Below are 15,223 nucleotides of genomic sequence, written 5' to 3'. Positions count from 1 at the left end.
CCCTAGCTAAACATACTGTTGATTTCCAAGTTGATAGGAATACCTTTTCAGCCCATGCTGGCAACAAACATCCTAAGCTGTGAGGGACCGAACAGGTTTTTCCTGCTTTCAGCCCGGGCCTGTGCGAGTGCCTGGCATTTCTCTGTGCACATCATCAGACACAGTGCAGACCTGTCCGCCCGCCCACCCACCCTGCTCATTGTTGAAAGGCAGCAGTCCGCGCCTCGCCTTTTATTTCCCCCTCAGCTCCCTGCTGCAACACGAGGCAGTTAGCTGGATGATTGCACGGCAGCAGCCTGCGGGGACCACGGAAGAGGAGCAGAGCCAATTATGGGCGTCTGTAGGCTTCCAGCGCTACTGACCGACTGACCCACGCGCTGCTCCGCTGTGGAAAGCTCACAGAGGCTTGTCGGTAAAGACAGGAGGATACCTGTGGGGCTTTCTGACGTGCACTACTGCCCAATTTCGATCCCAAAGTGAAATTGGGATTGTGAAGCCTTGGCTTGTGTCTGGACAAAGAAGGGGTGGACAAGGTTTCTTTTGGTGTCATTGATGGTTCAAGAATTAGGTTTACTCTACGTAGATGACGTAGGTGTATCTTCATGCCCGTCATGACAACTCTACTTTGAATGGCTACACCTCCCTGTGTTAATTGGTCCCTCTTGTCATGTCCTCCTCTCGGTGGATGTTCTTGAGATGTTTTGACAGGTGTCATCCATCGCGTGCATCACCAGGTTGTATCTGTAGGGCATCTGTGAACATGGTGATTAACCAGACATGCTGTTTGGATGCTGGCCTTGTGCAGTAGGTTTGACTACCCCCTCTGTTTACCTCCCCAGGCCTCCTCTGAACTCTCCTGTCTTATTGCCTTCCTGAAACATGTTGCCGGCAGCCATCATGGTAAATAACCATAACACTGTAAAAGGGAGAACTGTTCCTAGACAGTGGAAGAGAGGTGGTTACTGGAACTTCCGTTCCTTTAGCCGGTTCCCTCAGGAACCCTTCTTGCTATGTTCAGCAAGAAAGCCATTAGTTAAGTCTGTGCAAAGCCTGAGCATACAGGCTGCCTGAACGCCCATACAGCAGTCACCCCACTCCCTCCTGACTAATCCCCCTTTTCTTATCCCTGCCTCTGTGTCAATGGCATTAGCACAAAGACATTTTTATACCCGGCGGACCCACACCGACTATTCCCCATAATTGGAAAGATTATTACTCCACATTTTACATTCGCGGGTGGTTGTTCGCGAGGCAGTCAAGCGGTTTAACGGGAATTTGCTGTATATTACATCATGTCGCTCACAAAGCGGCTGTGAGGGATTCGCAGAAGGCTAAAACACACGTTTCTTTCTTCCCCCTCTTTTCCCTTTTCTCTTCTGTACCAGAGGTGCTTGTTGTCTTAAATAGCTCAGTAAATTGCTTTTTTCTCAAGACGGGGCTAGTGGCGAGAGCCCAGTAGGATAGCAGCTGGCCATTTTCACAAAAACCTCCGCATGGAGACGGTGGGCAGGGCTCTGCAAGGCATCAGCAGCTGCACCTCTTTGAGAACAACATGGTGTGAGTGAGAGAAATCTGTTGGTAGTGTTTGGTAAAGCCGCTCTTAAATGGATGGATAGCATAGGATTAGCGCTAATCCGCGCTAGTGAAACCTGGGCCAGGTGCAGTGGGATGAGATTATAGCCGTCTCTCTTGGGGGCAGTTTAGATACTGTAAAACAGAGGCTAACTGGCTTACACTCACTGCTGGGCACCTTGGGGATACTCTGATTATGTTCTCTCTGAGTTTTATGGGACAGAGTCGTGTGTCCTGATACAGCCCAAAATGTTTTCTTGTTGTTTATTTTAGAACTTATGTGGATCTGAAGGGGATGAAAGCAGTTACCTTGTTTCAGACACACAAACACACACACACACACACACACACACTTGTCTGTTGTCTGCTGGGCAGCACATCCTGCTGAAAAGCTGACTACTTTGGCACGCTGGCAGCATAATTGCAGCTTTAGTTCTGTGCCATTTGAAATGATAGTGGCTGACATTTATGGAGGTCTTGGAGGATGGGGGCATGAATGCATTGAGGCATGAGGGTCTGGTCCTTCTTTCTTTCTCTCTCTCTCTCTCTCTCTCTCTCTCTCTCTCTCTCTCTCTCTCCTCTTTCTCTATTTCTCTCTCTCCCTCTCTCTCTCCTGCCCATTTCTCCCTCTGAAGCACAGCAACAACACCAACTACATCTATTTTTTTCATAATGCTCATGGCATAAAGCAGCTGGAGGTGTTGCTCAAAGACTGATCTCGGTACAGCATCTGAAGACTATAATTAGACCCCCAACACCCAGCTCACTGCAGTCGTTTATCAGTTGGTTATGATGTGTGAAGCAGCAAGGTGTGTGTGTGTGTGTGTGTGTGTGTGTGTGTGTGTGTGTGTGTGTGTGTGTGTAACCTCTTAGTGTTATCTTCCTTATGAGGACGACTGCTATCAGGTGAACTGGAATAAACAGGCTTCCTGGCTATCCCTTGTGTGACAGTGAGTGAAGTTTTAATGGTAGTCTCTCTACTAATATGATTTCACACAACAGGCAGTTTTATGTCTAAACACTCTCATACATTCCTATTTCTCACGGCTCGTCTGAGCAATTAACTAGATCACGTGACCTGGTGAGCGAGATTCCCATAATGGCATGATTAAGCATGAATGCCTAGTTTGTTCTTTATGACTTCTCTGGAGATATGTTTGGCCGAGATATGTTTCCCTGACACCACAGCATCCCAGCAACTGGGTCATTATCCTATCATGGGTTGGACTTGTTGGGGAAACTCACTTGTTGGCATGGCAACAGGATATCGGATTTAGAAACGATGCTGCTCTTTATTTTTCGATGGCACCAGGTCAGGGTCAAGGTTTATATAATGGGCTTACCTGTGTCCATCTCTTTGACCTCCCTGTAGTCTGTGCAGTTGTGGTGTTTTTCAAGTGTACTGGTGTTTACAGTCATTGTCTCATGAAGATAAACAGTTATCAGGCTGCTTGAATGCATAGGAATGATATACAATAGACAACAGACACATTAAGACTATAAATGGACCGTTTCTGTGTCATTTACTGCAGTTCTACTGGTTGTTACCCTACAATGCTTTCACCCTCACAGTTTACTCTGTGCGGGAAACAAACAAGTGTGTTGTCTTGACATACCGCCTTGACGACTGTGTTTGCGTCTGACAGAGAGCCCAGCCCTGAGTGCCGGCGTCTGGGCTGAGTGTGTTCGACAGTGTGGGTGGTGCCGTCGCTCTCGCTTGATAAGCGCCTGTGATATGATGTGACAGGCGCTCTGATGCTCTACATGCCTCCTCTCCTAATAAGATCATCACGGCACCGTAATTAGAGAGGCGCTGGCAGTAATGAGCGTCGGTTCTTTCCCTCGGTGTGTGTGTGTGTGTGTGTGTGTGTGTATGTGTGTGTGCCTTTGATGATTTTGTTTCAGTGCGGAGCTGTGTTTGTGCCCCTTGTCTTCCAGTAGCAGTTTTCTAACTGCATTTGTTCATTGTTTTGTGCCTGGTTTTCAGCAGGGTTAAAAGAGTAATGGTCCACACAGACTAGTTATGACTGGAAGCTCACCCACTGTGAGGCATTAACGTCTGATGATGTATTCCTATTAGCCACCTGTGACTCAGCTCAGCTGTGCTGATATGGAATGGTCAAGGCCTTTTGAGTCTTGTTAGAAGGAGCAGTCTGCTTCCCAGCTGCTGACAAGTTTATGCAGGGAAACTTGACGTGGTGTATCAAGTCTGGCTAAGAGGAGGATTCAGCGGCAAAGCAGTATGTGGGTGTGTCGCTATAGAGATTGTGTTGGACCGTTTAGAGAAAAAAAAAAAAAAACTTGCCAAGGACTCTTGAAGTGAATGTAGGTGTGTGTGAGAGAGAGACAGAGAATTAGTGAGCTGCTGTTGGCGTGGAGACTCGTGACGTATATGAATGAGACAAAATTAGGGCCATTTTGACAGGCTGTGGAATGCTGCCACAGAATGGTGTCATTGTGCTAGCCAAAACTCTCTGGACAAGGGGCATGAGGATGACGTGGCCCTGCGAGACTGCGACATGTGAGGGTGGCCAACCAGCACCCACAGCCACCATCTGCATATCAAGACCAGAGTGCTCGTGCAAATTCACACATTGTAAAGCTGCACAATGAACCGATTTTTAATCTGAAAACGCAATTAGCTAATTGCAAAAAGCCGCAATTGCAAAAATTAATCATGCAGCTCGTAAACTCTGTCCCCATGGTTAATCTTGTCACATTAATTGCTTTAACATTAAATCCTCCTTGTGTGCGAGACAGTGAAGCTCACCCATCACTCCACCAGGCCCAGTGTGGCCGTGCACATGAGCTCGACAGCACAGCATCCAGGCCTGTTTATCTGCTCCGTGAACTGCCTGGATGTTTATCTGGTCTGTTTATGGAAATTTCAAACCCGCAATTTTGTCGCAATGTTGTTGATGGCACGAGATAAACAGCCAATCAAAAATCAAAACACCCTTGTCTTCTCTGTCCATAAAGCAACATGTTGATTGGCTGGAATAGTGTGGTTTGGTTTGAGCACTTTGTTTCCCATTTACAGAGCTAAAACTGTGTACAAATACCAGTTTTGGTTTGTTTTTTTTGAGTACACACACACACACACACACACACACACACACACACACACACACACACACACACACACAGTATGAACAGCTAGTGGACCGTAAGGGGCAATTCGCTGAATCTGACGAAAAGTATATTGGATTAGAATGGCGGACTGCAGGGTGGAAAACCAATTTATTACTACTAATTTGGTCATGTAGAATTCCAAGGGAGTGCAACGTTGTCAGAAATTTGCAACAGAGAACTTTTTTTTTTTTTTTTTTTTTCTTGTGAGAGAACATCAGGTCCTCCCGGTGGGAGTTTGTTTCCCACCGAGGGAATGTGATGTTTCAGAGCCTCCGCCAGCGCCTCAGATCCCACCCCCGGAACGCTCTCAAGGAACAATTCTGGAATGCTTTCCAAAAACATGGCAACTGATACACCATCAGAATTGCGGTTGAAAGGAACGTGTAGGCCAGACCGTATCAGCTAACAGAGCGTGGACATACTTGTGATGGAGCCAGAGACGTGAAGGTCTGCATATTAAAATGCCACCTTGGCTCGGATTGGCCGAACTCTTTTGAGTTTGCTCAAGCTGGTGCATCCCAATCACTGAACTGCTCTCACAAGTTGATCTGTGAGCAGGAAACTCAATGAACATTTAGCTTGCTTAATGTCTGTAAAATAATCATGTCAGCTTTTTTTTACTGGAGAGTGGACACCGAGTGGGTGATTGCCAGATGTCCACACGGGATAGTGGACACCGTAGGAGTGGGTGATGGCCAGCACCATCCATGGCTCTGCTGTCTTTATCGTCTTTATCATCTAGACTTCACTGCTGTCAAAGCCAAATCATCTACACACTGATGTTTGGCCTGAGTGATGAATTATAGATGGAGAATTGGGGCGTGTGTGTGTGCGTGTGTGCGCGTGCGCGTGCGCGTGCGTGTGTGTGTGTGTGTGTGTGTGTGTGTGTGTGTGTGTGTGTGTGTGTGTGTGTGTGTAAAGGGCTCTGTTCTCCCTCCCCTTGGCCCTGGTCTTGTGAGAGCCGTTGAGGCTGATCAGTGCACTGTCACGCTCCCTCATCACTCACTGTGGTCACTGTCTGATGACACACGGTCACAACGCAGCTGGCTCTCAAAACAACCTGTTGTTTCCTTATTTGTGTGTGTGTGTGTTTATTATGTCATGCATTCTAAAAAAATAAGAGTGAGTGAGCGAGAGAGAGTGGGTGTAAAGGGATAAAAGTGAGGGATAAACAATGTTTTATGTCTTTGAATTTCTTTGAATTTTGAATCCCATGCTGTTCACACAGCAAGACAAGCCCTGGGATTAATGTGCAATTCCATGGCAGTTCACCTGCAGTAAACCTCTCCAGGGGCTGAATCTTAATTAGGCCTTCCCATTAAATCACCCTTTGAAGGTGCATAATGTCACCATGATATTTTTTTTATTTCAAAAACCTTTGATGTCATAAAGTGAGACTGTGAGAGTCAATTATTGACAAGATCTAATGTCTGATGTCTGCTCCGCCTTATAGAATTTTAGATTGTAAGCCGGTATGTCACACTGTGGTGAGAATGATGTCTTAGTATTTCACATTCAAGATACCATCCACCACCACCAACACCACCATCACCACCACCAACACCAGTGACGTCTTTTTTTAGAGTCCCTAAATAAAGCCCCCCCCAGTCACATAACAGGCTCTCACGGACCAATCATCTCGTGGTGCAATATAAAAATGTCAAAGTTCTTTTCAAAACAAGTTTATGAAGTCTCTTCTCAGTGAAGGGTTTTGTTCTGACCCAAGTTTGTCACTTGTGTCTTTGTTTATCTGCAAAATGTGGACAAAAAGAAGAATTCCCCTCATTCAGTTCACAGCAGCCTTTTTAATGATTTCCCTTCAGTAATAAGTTTGGTAACTGGATGAGGGCAGTTTGAGACGTTGCCAGACAGGATAAGGGGGCGAGATTGCGAGATGATTTACTGACTATGATTGGCTATCAGGGAAGTCATAAGGCCCATTCAGTCCATATTTAGTTGATTGTGTGGTCATTACATCACCAAAAAAGCAGACACACTAAATCAGTACTATTAGTCATGATAACTCTGACCATGGTCTTCTTATTATTTCTAGTCATACCGGGACATCTCTCCTACTTCATTCCTGCCCTACTTTTGAGGACAAGAAGTATGCAGTGTTTGTGTTTTTGTACTTATTGTACAAAGTATGCAGTGTTTGTGTTTTTGTACTTATTGCGTGCTTTGTGTTCTAGACACCGTGCTCCAAATGTCACGATCCCTTTTCGATGTTTGTGGACTATCTGATGATGTAAAGCCTGTCTGTCTTATCTTGGCCTAGAAGTCGATTATGACTGCTTGCTTCTCACAGATCTTGTAGACCCGGAGTCATTAGAAATTGGTGGTGAGAACATTAAGTGGGCCAGCACTCTGTTCTCCAGTGTTCTCATCTCCTCGCACCTCATGCTCTATACTCGATTTTGATCAGTAAGCAATTCCAGCAGCTTCTTTTTTTTATTGAAAAAAACACACACACACACACACAACTCACTCCTCAATCGCATCAACTGACTTCAAAGCTCTTTTTTGTTCTTTATTGAGCGTGGCTTTATCTTCAAAAGGGAAAAGAAAGACTTTGGCAGTTGTTTTTATTTATTTTTTATTGCCTAGAGGTTTGTTTGAGTGTGCGAATGCAAGATGGAGGGGGGGGGAAGATACTGTCGGTTTGCTATAGACAAGCCAGCCTACATACCCACACACGCCAGCCTACATACCCACACACACACGCCGCCAACAGTGGATTCTACAGCTCCGTCTAATGCATTCACTCCTATGTAGAAGGATTAAGTCAGCCAGACGTTCTACTATTGTCTGAAGCTTGCAGGCCTTGCAGGAACACATTTTTTGTTGTTGTAGCAGATGCTGAACGGAACATAGAACACTGTTCCGGAAGGGCTTCATTCCAAGGCTCCAGGCAGAGTTTTGGTCCGGCTCTCCAACCCAAACAGCCGAATCCCATTATAGCCAGTAGCTGGAGCTGAAGATGCTAACCGCTGCTTACATCTCTAGCCCCAGGGAGCCTCCCCACACACTCGGTCCACCCAGCGGAGACACACACTCGGTCCACCCAGCGGAGACACACACTCGGTCCACCCAGCGGAGACACAGGTTTTACTGGCAGTCTGCACACCTAAGTGCACAGGAAACCAGAGAAGAGTCTCCCTTGTTCCATCTCCCACTCTCAAGCTGAGGAGACCAGATGTCCCTGAGGGGGATCTGGGTGGAATGTAATGCAATGCTACCGGAGCCGTGCTCATGAGCGAGGACACTAAGGCATCACCAGGGGAAAAACAGCACTAGCAAGTCATGGGAGATACGACGTCATGATGTATCTGGCCATTTCTGACACGGCAAACAGTCTTGACTACACACAGTTTAATGCAACTCCATCAATCTGCAGTCTGACCCTGGTTAAAAACAGAGCTTTATTCAAGGATTGGTCCTTAATGGATTTTTGGGAGTGAGTCCACTGTCGAGAGGGTCTGTGGAGAGCAAAATAAACAAACGCAGAAGATTACTGAGTGCTTGTGTATTAGCTTAGCATCAGCCAGTGAATTTATGTACCGCTTCAGCATGCATTACCAAGCCAGCATCCGCATGGGTGTGTCACACACACAAGAGGTTTTACTGCTCGTTTCCTGCCTTCAAACCGCCTTCCTCTTGTGGCTGGCCAAAGAGCTGCAGAGACAGTTGTTGGCAACTTGCATATTTATGTTGACTTGAAGGCCCTTCCCTCAGAGTTTGAAGAAGCAGTGTAAGGCCACGGAAACGTCCCAAACAAAATACTGTAAAATACTGTGAATGGGATCTATCTGGTGTGCGGATCATCTCGTATTCCTTCCATCAGTGTTTACTTGCCAAATAATACTACGACAGGGTGGCCTAATTGATTTAAGAGTGCTTTGTAATTTTAATAAACTAAATACTTTTTCACTGATCATTCAATGCATGATAATCTTGACCTTAACTCTCTCTTCCTCTGATTGTCCTGCAGGCTCTGAGCCTCTGGGATCTGCGCGATGACCAGTCGGCAGGGCGGCCATGCCGAGAGACAGCCGCCGCCGCCGCCGTCCGCCTCGCGCCTGCCCGCAGCGGCCAAGCTGCAGGTCCAGCACCCCTTGTCCCGCGACAACATCACCATCCACTTCTCCGCTCTCGGCAAGGGGGAAGAGGAGGAGGAGGAAGAGCTGTACGGGACGGCGGCCCCTTCCTCCACTCCCGCCGCCGCGCTGGCAGGTAAAGTGGACGACGGGAGCAGGGTCGCCGAGGCTCAGGAGGCCAGCGAGGGCCTGGGGTACGGAGACGGCGCCACCTCCATGACCGGCCCCACCGTGATTCCCATGTTCTCCTCCTCCTCCACCGTGAGCCTCCCCTCGGCGTCGTCCTGCCCACAGGACCTGGGCCCGGCGCAGCCCCTCACATCCTCCGGCTCGTCCTCCGGCTCCGCGGCCAAGGGAGCGGCCGCTACCCCGGCTCCGGCCTCTGCTGCTGCGCCCAAGAGCTCCTCACCCTCCCGGTCCATCACCCTCCCCTCCGCTGACAAGCCCTTCCTCCAGCTCATCAAGTCCCTGTCCTCGGACCTGGAGCCACGGGACGGCATGCGCCACCGCCAGATCATGAAGAACATCGTCAAGTCCCTGTCCAGCGACAACTCCTCCTCCTCCTCTTCGCAGGACGCCTCGGCGTCCTTCCGCCTGCCGGACTCGCGCCTCAATCTGCAGCTCTTCAAGCCGTTTTCACAGCCCCGCGTGACTACAGGGGCCTCGTCGTCGTCGACGTCGTCGTCAGCGGCGACGGGCGACTCCAAGACCGCGCCGTCGTCCCCGCTCACCTCGCCGGAGAGCCGCTTCTCGTTAGCGGAGGTGGAGGCGCGCATCGAGGACACCAAGCGCCGCTGGTCCGAGGCCATGTACGAGCCCCTGCAGCGGCTGAGCAAGATCATGGGCGACGAGAGCGGCGCCGGCCTCTACCGGCCCAAGGGCCTGTCCACTAGTGCCTCGGAGCTCTCCAGTCTGGCTGGCCTCAACGGCCACCTGGAGAGCAACAACAACAACTACAGCATCAAGGAGGAGGAGGCCGACGACTCGGACGGGGAGGGGACGGCCAGCGCCGTGTCCGCCGCCGAGTCGCCCTTGGCCTTCGAGAAGTGCTCCATGTCGGCCCTGGCCAGGCAAGAGGACGAGGAGTTCTGCGAGCTGTACAGCGAGGACTTCGACTTCGCCACGGACAACGAGAACGAGACGGACGCCGAGCGCACAAGCGACTCCGCGGCCAGGGGCAGGAGCAGGGGCGCCCACCTGGCAAACACAGACCCCTACAGCGACGACGAGCAGGAGGGAATCCAGCCGGCCCCGAGCGTCCCCCTCACGACCCTGTTTGCACTGACCCTCCTCACCTACGGCTATTTCGTGGTGCCCCTGCCCGACTATGTGGGCACGATGGTGGTCGGGATGGTTCTGGGGTTCATGGTGACCATCGGAGCCGTCTGGCTGGCTGGACCGAAGCAATCCGGAGGGCCGCCTGGACGCAGAAGGAGCAGGAAGGAGATGTGGAGCTCGGCACAGCTGGACATCAAAGAGCCAGGGATGTTTAAGGTAGGCACTTTTCATTAGTACCTTCTATTTCTAATCTAGGACATTTGAAATTGCATTGGAAGGGATTAAGTTTTAAAAAGAAGAGAAAAGAAGACTCAAACAAACTAATGTGCTGTTAAAATTGTCCTCTTGAAAATAATTGCATCATGACTCAAGTCCAGAAGAGACTGAATAGACTTAGATTTAGATTTAGAATATTTCTGTGGGAGGTGTCAAAAGTCTCTTGTTGAGCCATGTGGGAATTTTCAAGTTTTATTTGAAGGTCCAGTCCGGTATGAATCATCACTCATCATTGCAGGGAGATTACAGGCTGTTTGACAAATATCAGTTTGTGTGATTCATCCATCCTCCTGAGCCTTGTAGCAAGTCATCCTTTTTATGTGTCTATTGTGGGGTTTTTTCCCTGCGCGATTCCGGCATCGTGATGAGAGGCCACCGATCTTGTTGTGACCCGCTATTTAAAATGCGCTCACTCTCTCATGATGAGAAAGGCTTCGATTTAGAGGAGAAATCGGCCTATTAGGCCATCAAATAAGACTCTTCATGGCTGGCCGTCTCTCGCGGCTTTGAAATTGCGCGCCAGCGAGGAAAACAAGAGACAGAGAGAGGTCACTTTCCCCATCTCTTTTGTGGCCATGTGAAACCAAGGACGGGGGGCAGGGGGGGGGGGGGGGGTAAGCCCATTGAAGTCACTCTGGCCCCCTGAAAAAGACCGGACATGGCTGCCAGTTTGGGGAGCGTGCTGTTCAAAAGCCTGTGCCCACTGATGAGGATTGCACAGGGGACTGGCATGGCCTGCTTTGTTTTGCGGGACTGTAATCAGTCTCCCCCCCCCCCCCCCCCAGGCACTTGGCTGGTTGGTCAGGACGTGCCCGCATTCTTGTTCCTCTTTCCTGGTGATGTCATCACTTGGCAGCAGGGTAGTGGGGAGGGGGAGAGTGACCAGGGAGTTTGTTTTGTTTTTTTGTTTTTGCCAGCCGTTCACTCACTCACAATCGCTTGAAAGTCATGCGAGCAAAGGATGATTCGCTGATGAAAGTTTTACAGACCAAAAGCTGGAATCTGATCCATTTTGGAAATTTCCTGCAAGCAGCAGGGATCAGATTTCCACGGATCCATTGGCGGAGTCCAAAGAGCCTGGCAGAGACTCGGATGCCCATCGGTGCCAGTGCCCGTCTCTGGCTCTTCTCTGACGACGCTCCCCAGCTCCTCTGAGAGCTTCTCTGTGATGGGAGGTGCCTGAGTCACATCCCCCTGAGTCAACCAACGCTTCTCCCGTCATTATGAAGCCCTTTTAATAATTACTCAGATATTAGGCCTCTCATATTAGGGTTATATAAGGGTTATGTTTGGGTTCAGAAGGGGAAACTCTGAAGATTGTTTTCTGTTTGATTCAAACACTGTCTCGTATTTCAGAAATCCAAATCTGATGGTATCTCTTGGCTGTCCCTACATGCGAAATGTCCATTTCTGAGGGTCTCCCAGTGATTTCTTAGCAATACATTTGTTGTGTACCATTTTGGAACACAGCAAATGCTATTGTGGATATGATTTCACCACAGATTGCTATTTTGAGGGGAATGTTATCATGTTGTATAATGTGCTCAAAGCAAAAGAGTGAAGGGAAGAAATGAGAAAATAACTGGTGCCATTTTGTCACAGTTCTGGATTCATATGTGTTCAGTGCCCAAGACTGAGAGAGCTGGCGAGGGCGAAGTCCTCTGTGGCGGTAAACTGGCTGACGGGGCTTAAGGGTTTAGAACTGCCCCAGAAAGCGCCACTGTTAAGGGCAACAGACTGGGCCCTGTGTGCTGGAGGCAGTGTGATCAAGTCTTACGACAATGCCACGGGCTGAGTGTAAACACTGGCCATTGTTGGGATGTGACAGCAAAATAAACAAGACCCTGACCGCTCCATACCCTGAATTTATGGCTGTTTAAAATAGTATGAGCATGCATATTGCATATTGTCAAGATGTTGAAGAGGGTTAGAGATAGATACTTTATTGATCCCCAAGGGGAAATTCAAAATTAATTTAGAATCCATAGCTGTAACTTCCAGTAGCCTATGCACTACTGGATATAATAGTGTGTCCTATTTTGTCTGTCCGTGCACTGTCCATGATTTTAGCTATTGGTCAAATGAATAAATATGTTCTATAAGGCTAATACAACAACATGTATGCCTAGGCTGCCTGAGAGCCACTGTGCGAGCCAGTAGCAATTGCTTTCTGTCAGGACCTCTAGAGAGGATGGATTTGATGAGGCTGAAGTGCCCTCTGCGTTGATGCCTTCGCTTGAGCCATGAAGAGCTCCTGCTCCTAGGAAAGGGGCTTCTGGGACATGAAGTGTTGCACAGTTCACATCAGTCTTTGAGATGCTGGCAGCTCAGTGAAGACACACGTCCTCACAAGACACAATGGGTTTCTCATTCTGTGTCAGTGCACTCCCCACGCAGTCGGACGGACGGAAGGTCTTCTTTCCGACTTTTCTTGGCTTGTAGTCAACTTTTGCCCAGAATACATATTTGCAATGTATCCACTAGGTCTGGCTTTTGAAATGTGTTTTTGTTGTTGTTGTTGTTGTTGCTGTTGCTGCTGCTGTTGCTGCTGTGAAATAATAGGTTTATAGCAGCTGATCTTTTTTGTTTTTGTTTTTTTCCCTTTCGTGACATTAGATTTATGTTGAAGGATGTCAGTGTTAGATAACGTTGTTATAAGTCATAGTCTCTAAATTTTAACTATTCAGACTATGCATTTTTCCTTTGCTTTAAACCAGTTTGGTCTGGTGTTTGTTGTCACTGTCGAAAGGCTTGTGTTTACTCTTGAATTGATGTAACCTGCCAGAGGAATTTCCCCATTGTTGCACTAAGTAGATCATAGGTCTTTGGCAAGGAAGCACTCTCTCTGAGCCTTTTTCCCTCACGTGGTTCATTCAGCACATTCACGTACTGCCAGTCTTCTTCATCAGCTACTGTACATCAGCGTCAAACCCTGATTCACATATAGAAACATGATGTTTATTATATGTAATATGTAATCCTACACATTCTGTTAAGTGTTAAATGCAAATGTGAATTCCCCAATTCAATTTAGAAAGACAGGATCCTATAAAACATAACAAACACCTATAGTATATTGAAAATGACTAATAGTACATCAACAACAAACATTATAGCAACAGCAATGACACTAAAAATAACATATTATATGTTGGAAAATAGGTTGTAGATTATGGCTCAGTATTGCATTTATTGTTGCTTGTAGCTGTGGGACAGTAACTCAATATCCAGTGTTGTGTACTCGTAAAAACCTGGGTATGGCCAAGCTCATTAAATGTTAAAGCAGTGGTTGCAAACTCCATTACTTTACTGCAAACGTGTGTGCAGGTTGTTATGGAAACCCCTTGTTAAATCAGGGAAAGGCAGGTTGGAGTGTTTGCAGGTTCTGCACCCCGACTCCATCCCAGCAACCAATGATCTCATTAGGTGGTCCAATCCCAGTTATTTGTGGAATTCAGGGTCTTAAAAACAACTTAACATGCATAATCAACTTTAATTAAACATAATCAACTTTAGATGTATAATCTTTCATCTTTTTTTTTTATCAGTTATCGAATATTCTGAATATTAATTCATAAATATAAATGAATAAATGTGTGTTAGAGATTTGATGTGTCTTTGTTGAATGCCACTGAAAAGTAAGCAATCTTTGTTGACGTCCATCTGCAGGGCTGGATGAACGAGATCCAGAGCTACGACCCGGAGACGTACCACGCCACGCTGACCCACTCGGTGTTCGTGCGGCTGGAGGGCTCCACGCTGCGCCTCTCCCGGCCCAACCGCAACATCGCCCGCCGCGTCACCATCAACGAGTCCAAGCCCGACGTCACGTACGTCAGCCAGAAGATCTACGACCTCACTGACAGCAAGGTAGCTGGCCAGGGCGTCTCCGATTAGTGGGGTTTATAAGAGCATACATCATCTAGAGGTGGTTTTGTGAATATGTGTGTGTGTGTGTGTGACTCATAACTACCCATAATTCAGTGTTGTTTACAATTGTCATTTATATTACCATTTATATTGCAGATTGAAATTTGGTATGTTTACTCTCTTGGTCAAAACAAACAATTCATGTGATTGAGTGAAGTCGAGTTCTCTACATTGCAGCAGTCTTGTCTGTTAGCACATTGGCATGCAGCAAAAAATGTGACCTTCAGACAGTTTTGATTTGACCTTCAGACAGTTTGACGTTAACTTCAGACACTTTTTTTGATGTGACCTTCAGACACTTTTTTGATGTGACCTTCAGACACTTTTTTTGATGTGACCTTCAGACACTTTTTTGATGTGACCTTCAAACACTTCTGCCACTTCTGCCATTAGATCCAGCTGGTGCCCCAGAACCTGGCCAGGAAGCGGGTGTGGAATAAGAAGTACCCCATCTGCATCGAGCTGGGCAAGCAGGACGACTTCATGTCCAAGGCCGAGGGCGAGCCGGACGAGGAGCGGACCAACTTCCTGACGGACAGGTCAGAGGTCACCACAGGAGCGGAGGAGGTCAAGAGGCCCGGTCAGGAGACCGGGCGGCTGTCTTCGGGGTCCAAGAGCAACGTGCCGACGCTGTACCTGTTTGGGAGGACGGGGCGCGAGAAGGAGGAGTGGTTCCAGAAGCTTCTGCAGGCCTCCAGGCTGAAGGCGGAGATGGCCAGGAAGGCGTCCAGCCTGCCCCTGAGTAAGAGCGGTGAGTTGGCCTCGGCACTACGTCTCATTACCAGAGGCGGACATCCCGGGTTCAGAAAGTAAAAGTCCTGCCAAGTATTTGCTCCAAACATTTAGTAAACCAGCTCATCCTAATTAGCAGCCAGGTAGATCAGATAATTAGTGATATCACCTCTGTTAAGTGCACAGGTAGAAAGAACATATGGCAG

At 48.0% G+C, this 15,223-nt stretch overlaps 1 protein-coding gene across 3 annotated transcripts in view; it reads left to right on the top strand.

Moving 5' to 3' along the window:
- Positions 1–15,223, top strand: part of LOC121718168 (testis-expressed protein 2-like) — a 41,459-nt gene that overhangs the window by 6,889 nt on the left and 19,347 nt on the right. For all 3 annotated transcript variants that reach the window (XM_042103055.1, XM_042103054.1, XM_042103053.1), the window contains exons 3-5: positions 8,696–10,295; positions 14,025–14,225; positions 14,679–15,036. In XM_042103055.1, the coding sequence (XP_041958989.1) occupies positions 8,721–10,295; positions 14,025–14,225; positions 14,679–15,036 (2,134 nt within the window). In that variant the 5' untranslated portion in view covers positions 8,696–8,720. The remainder of the gene's footprint in view (positions 1–8,695; positions 10,296–14,024; positions 14,226–14,678; positions 15,037–15,223) is intronic.

The sequence above is a fragment of the Alosa sapidissima genome, chromosome 9 (genome assembly GCF_018492685.1).
Source record: "Alosa sapidissima isolate fAloSap1 chromosome 9, fAloSap1.pri, whole genome shotgun sequence".
Taxonomy (NCBI): domain Eukaryota; kingdom Metazoa; phylum Chordata; class Actinopteri; order Clupeiformes; family Clupeidae; genus Alosa; species Alosa sapidissima.
Note: the sequence above shows the minus strand (reverse complement) of the source record. Positions and strands in the feature narration are given on the sequence as shown.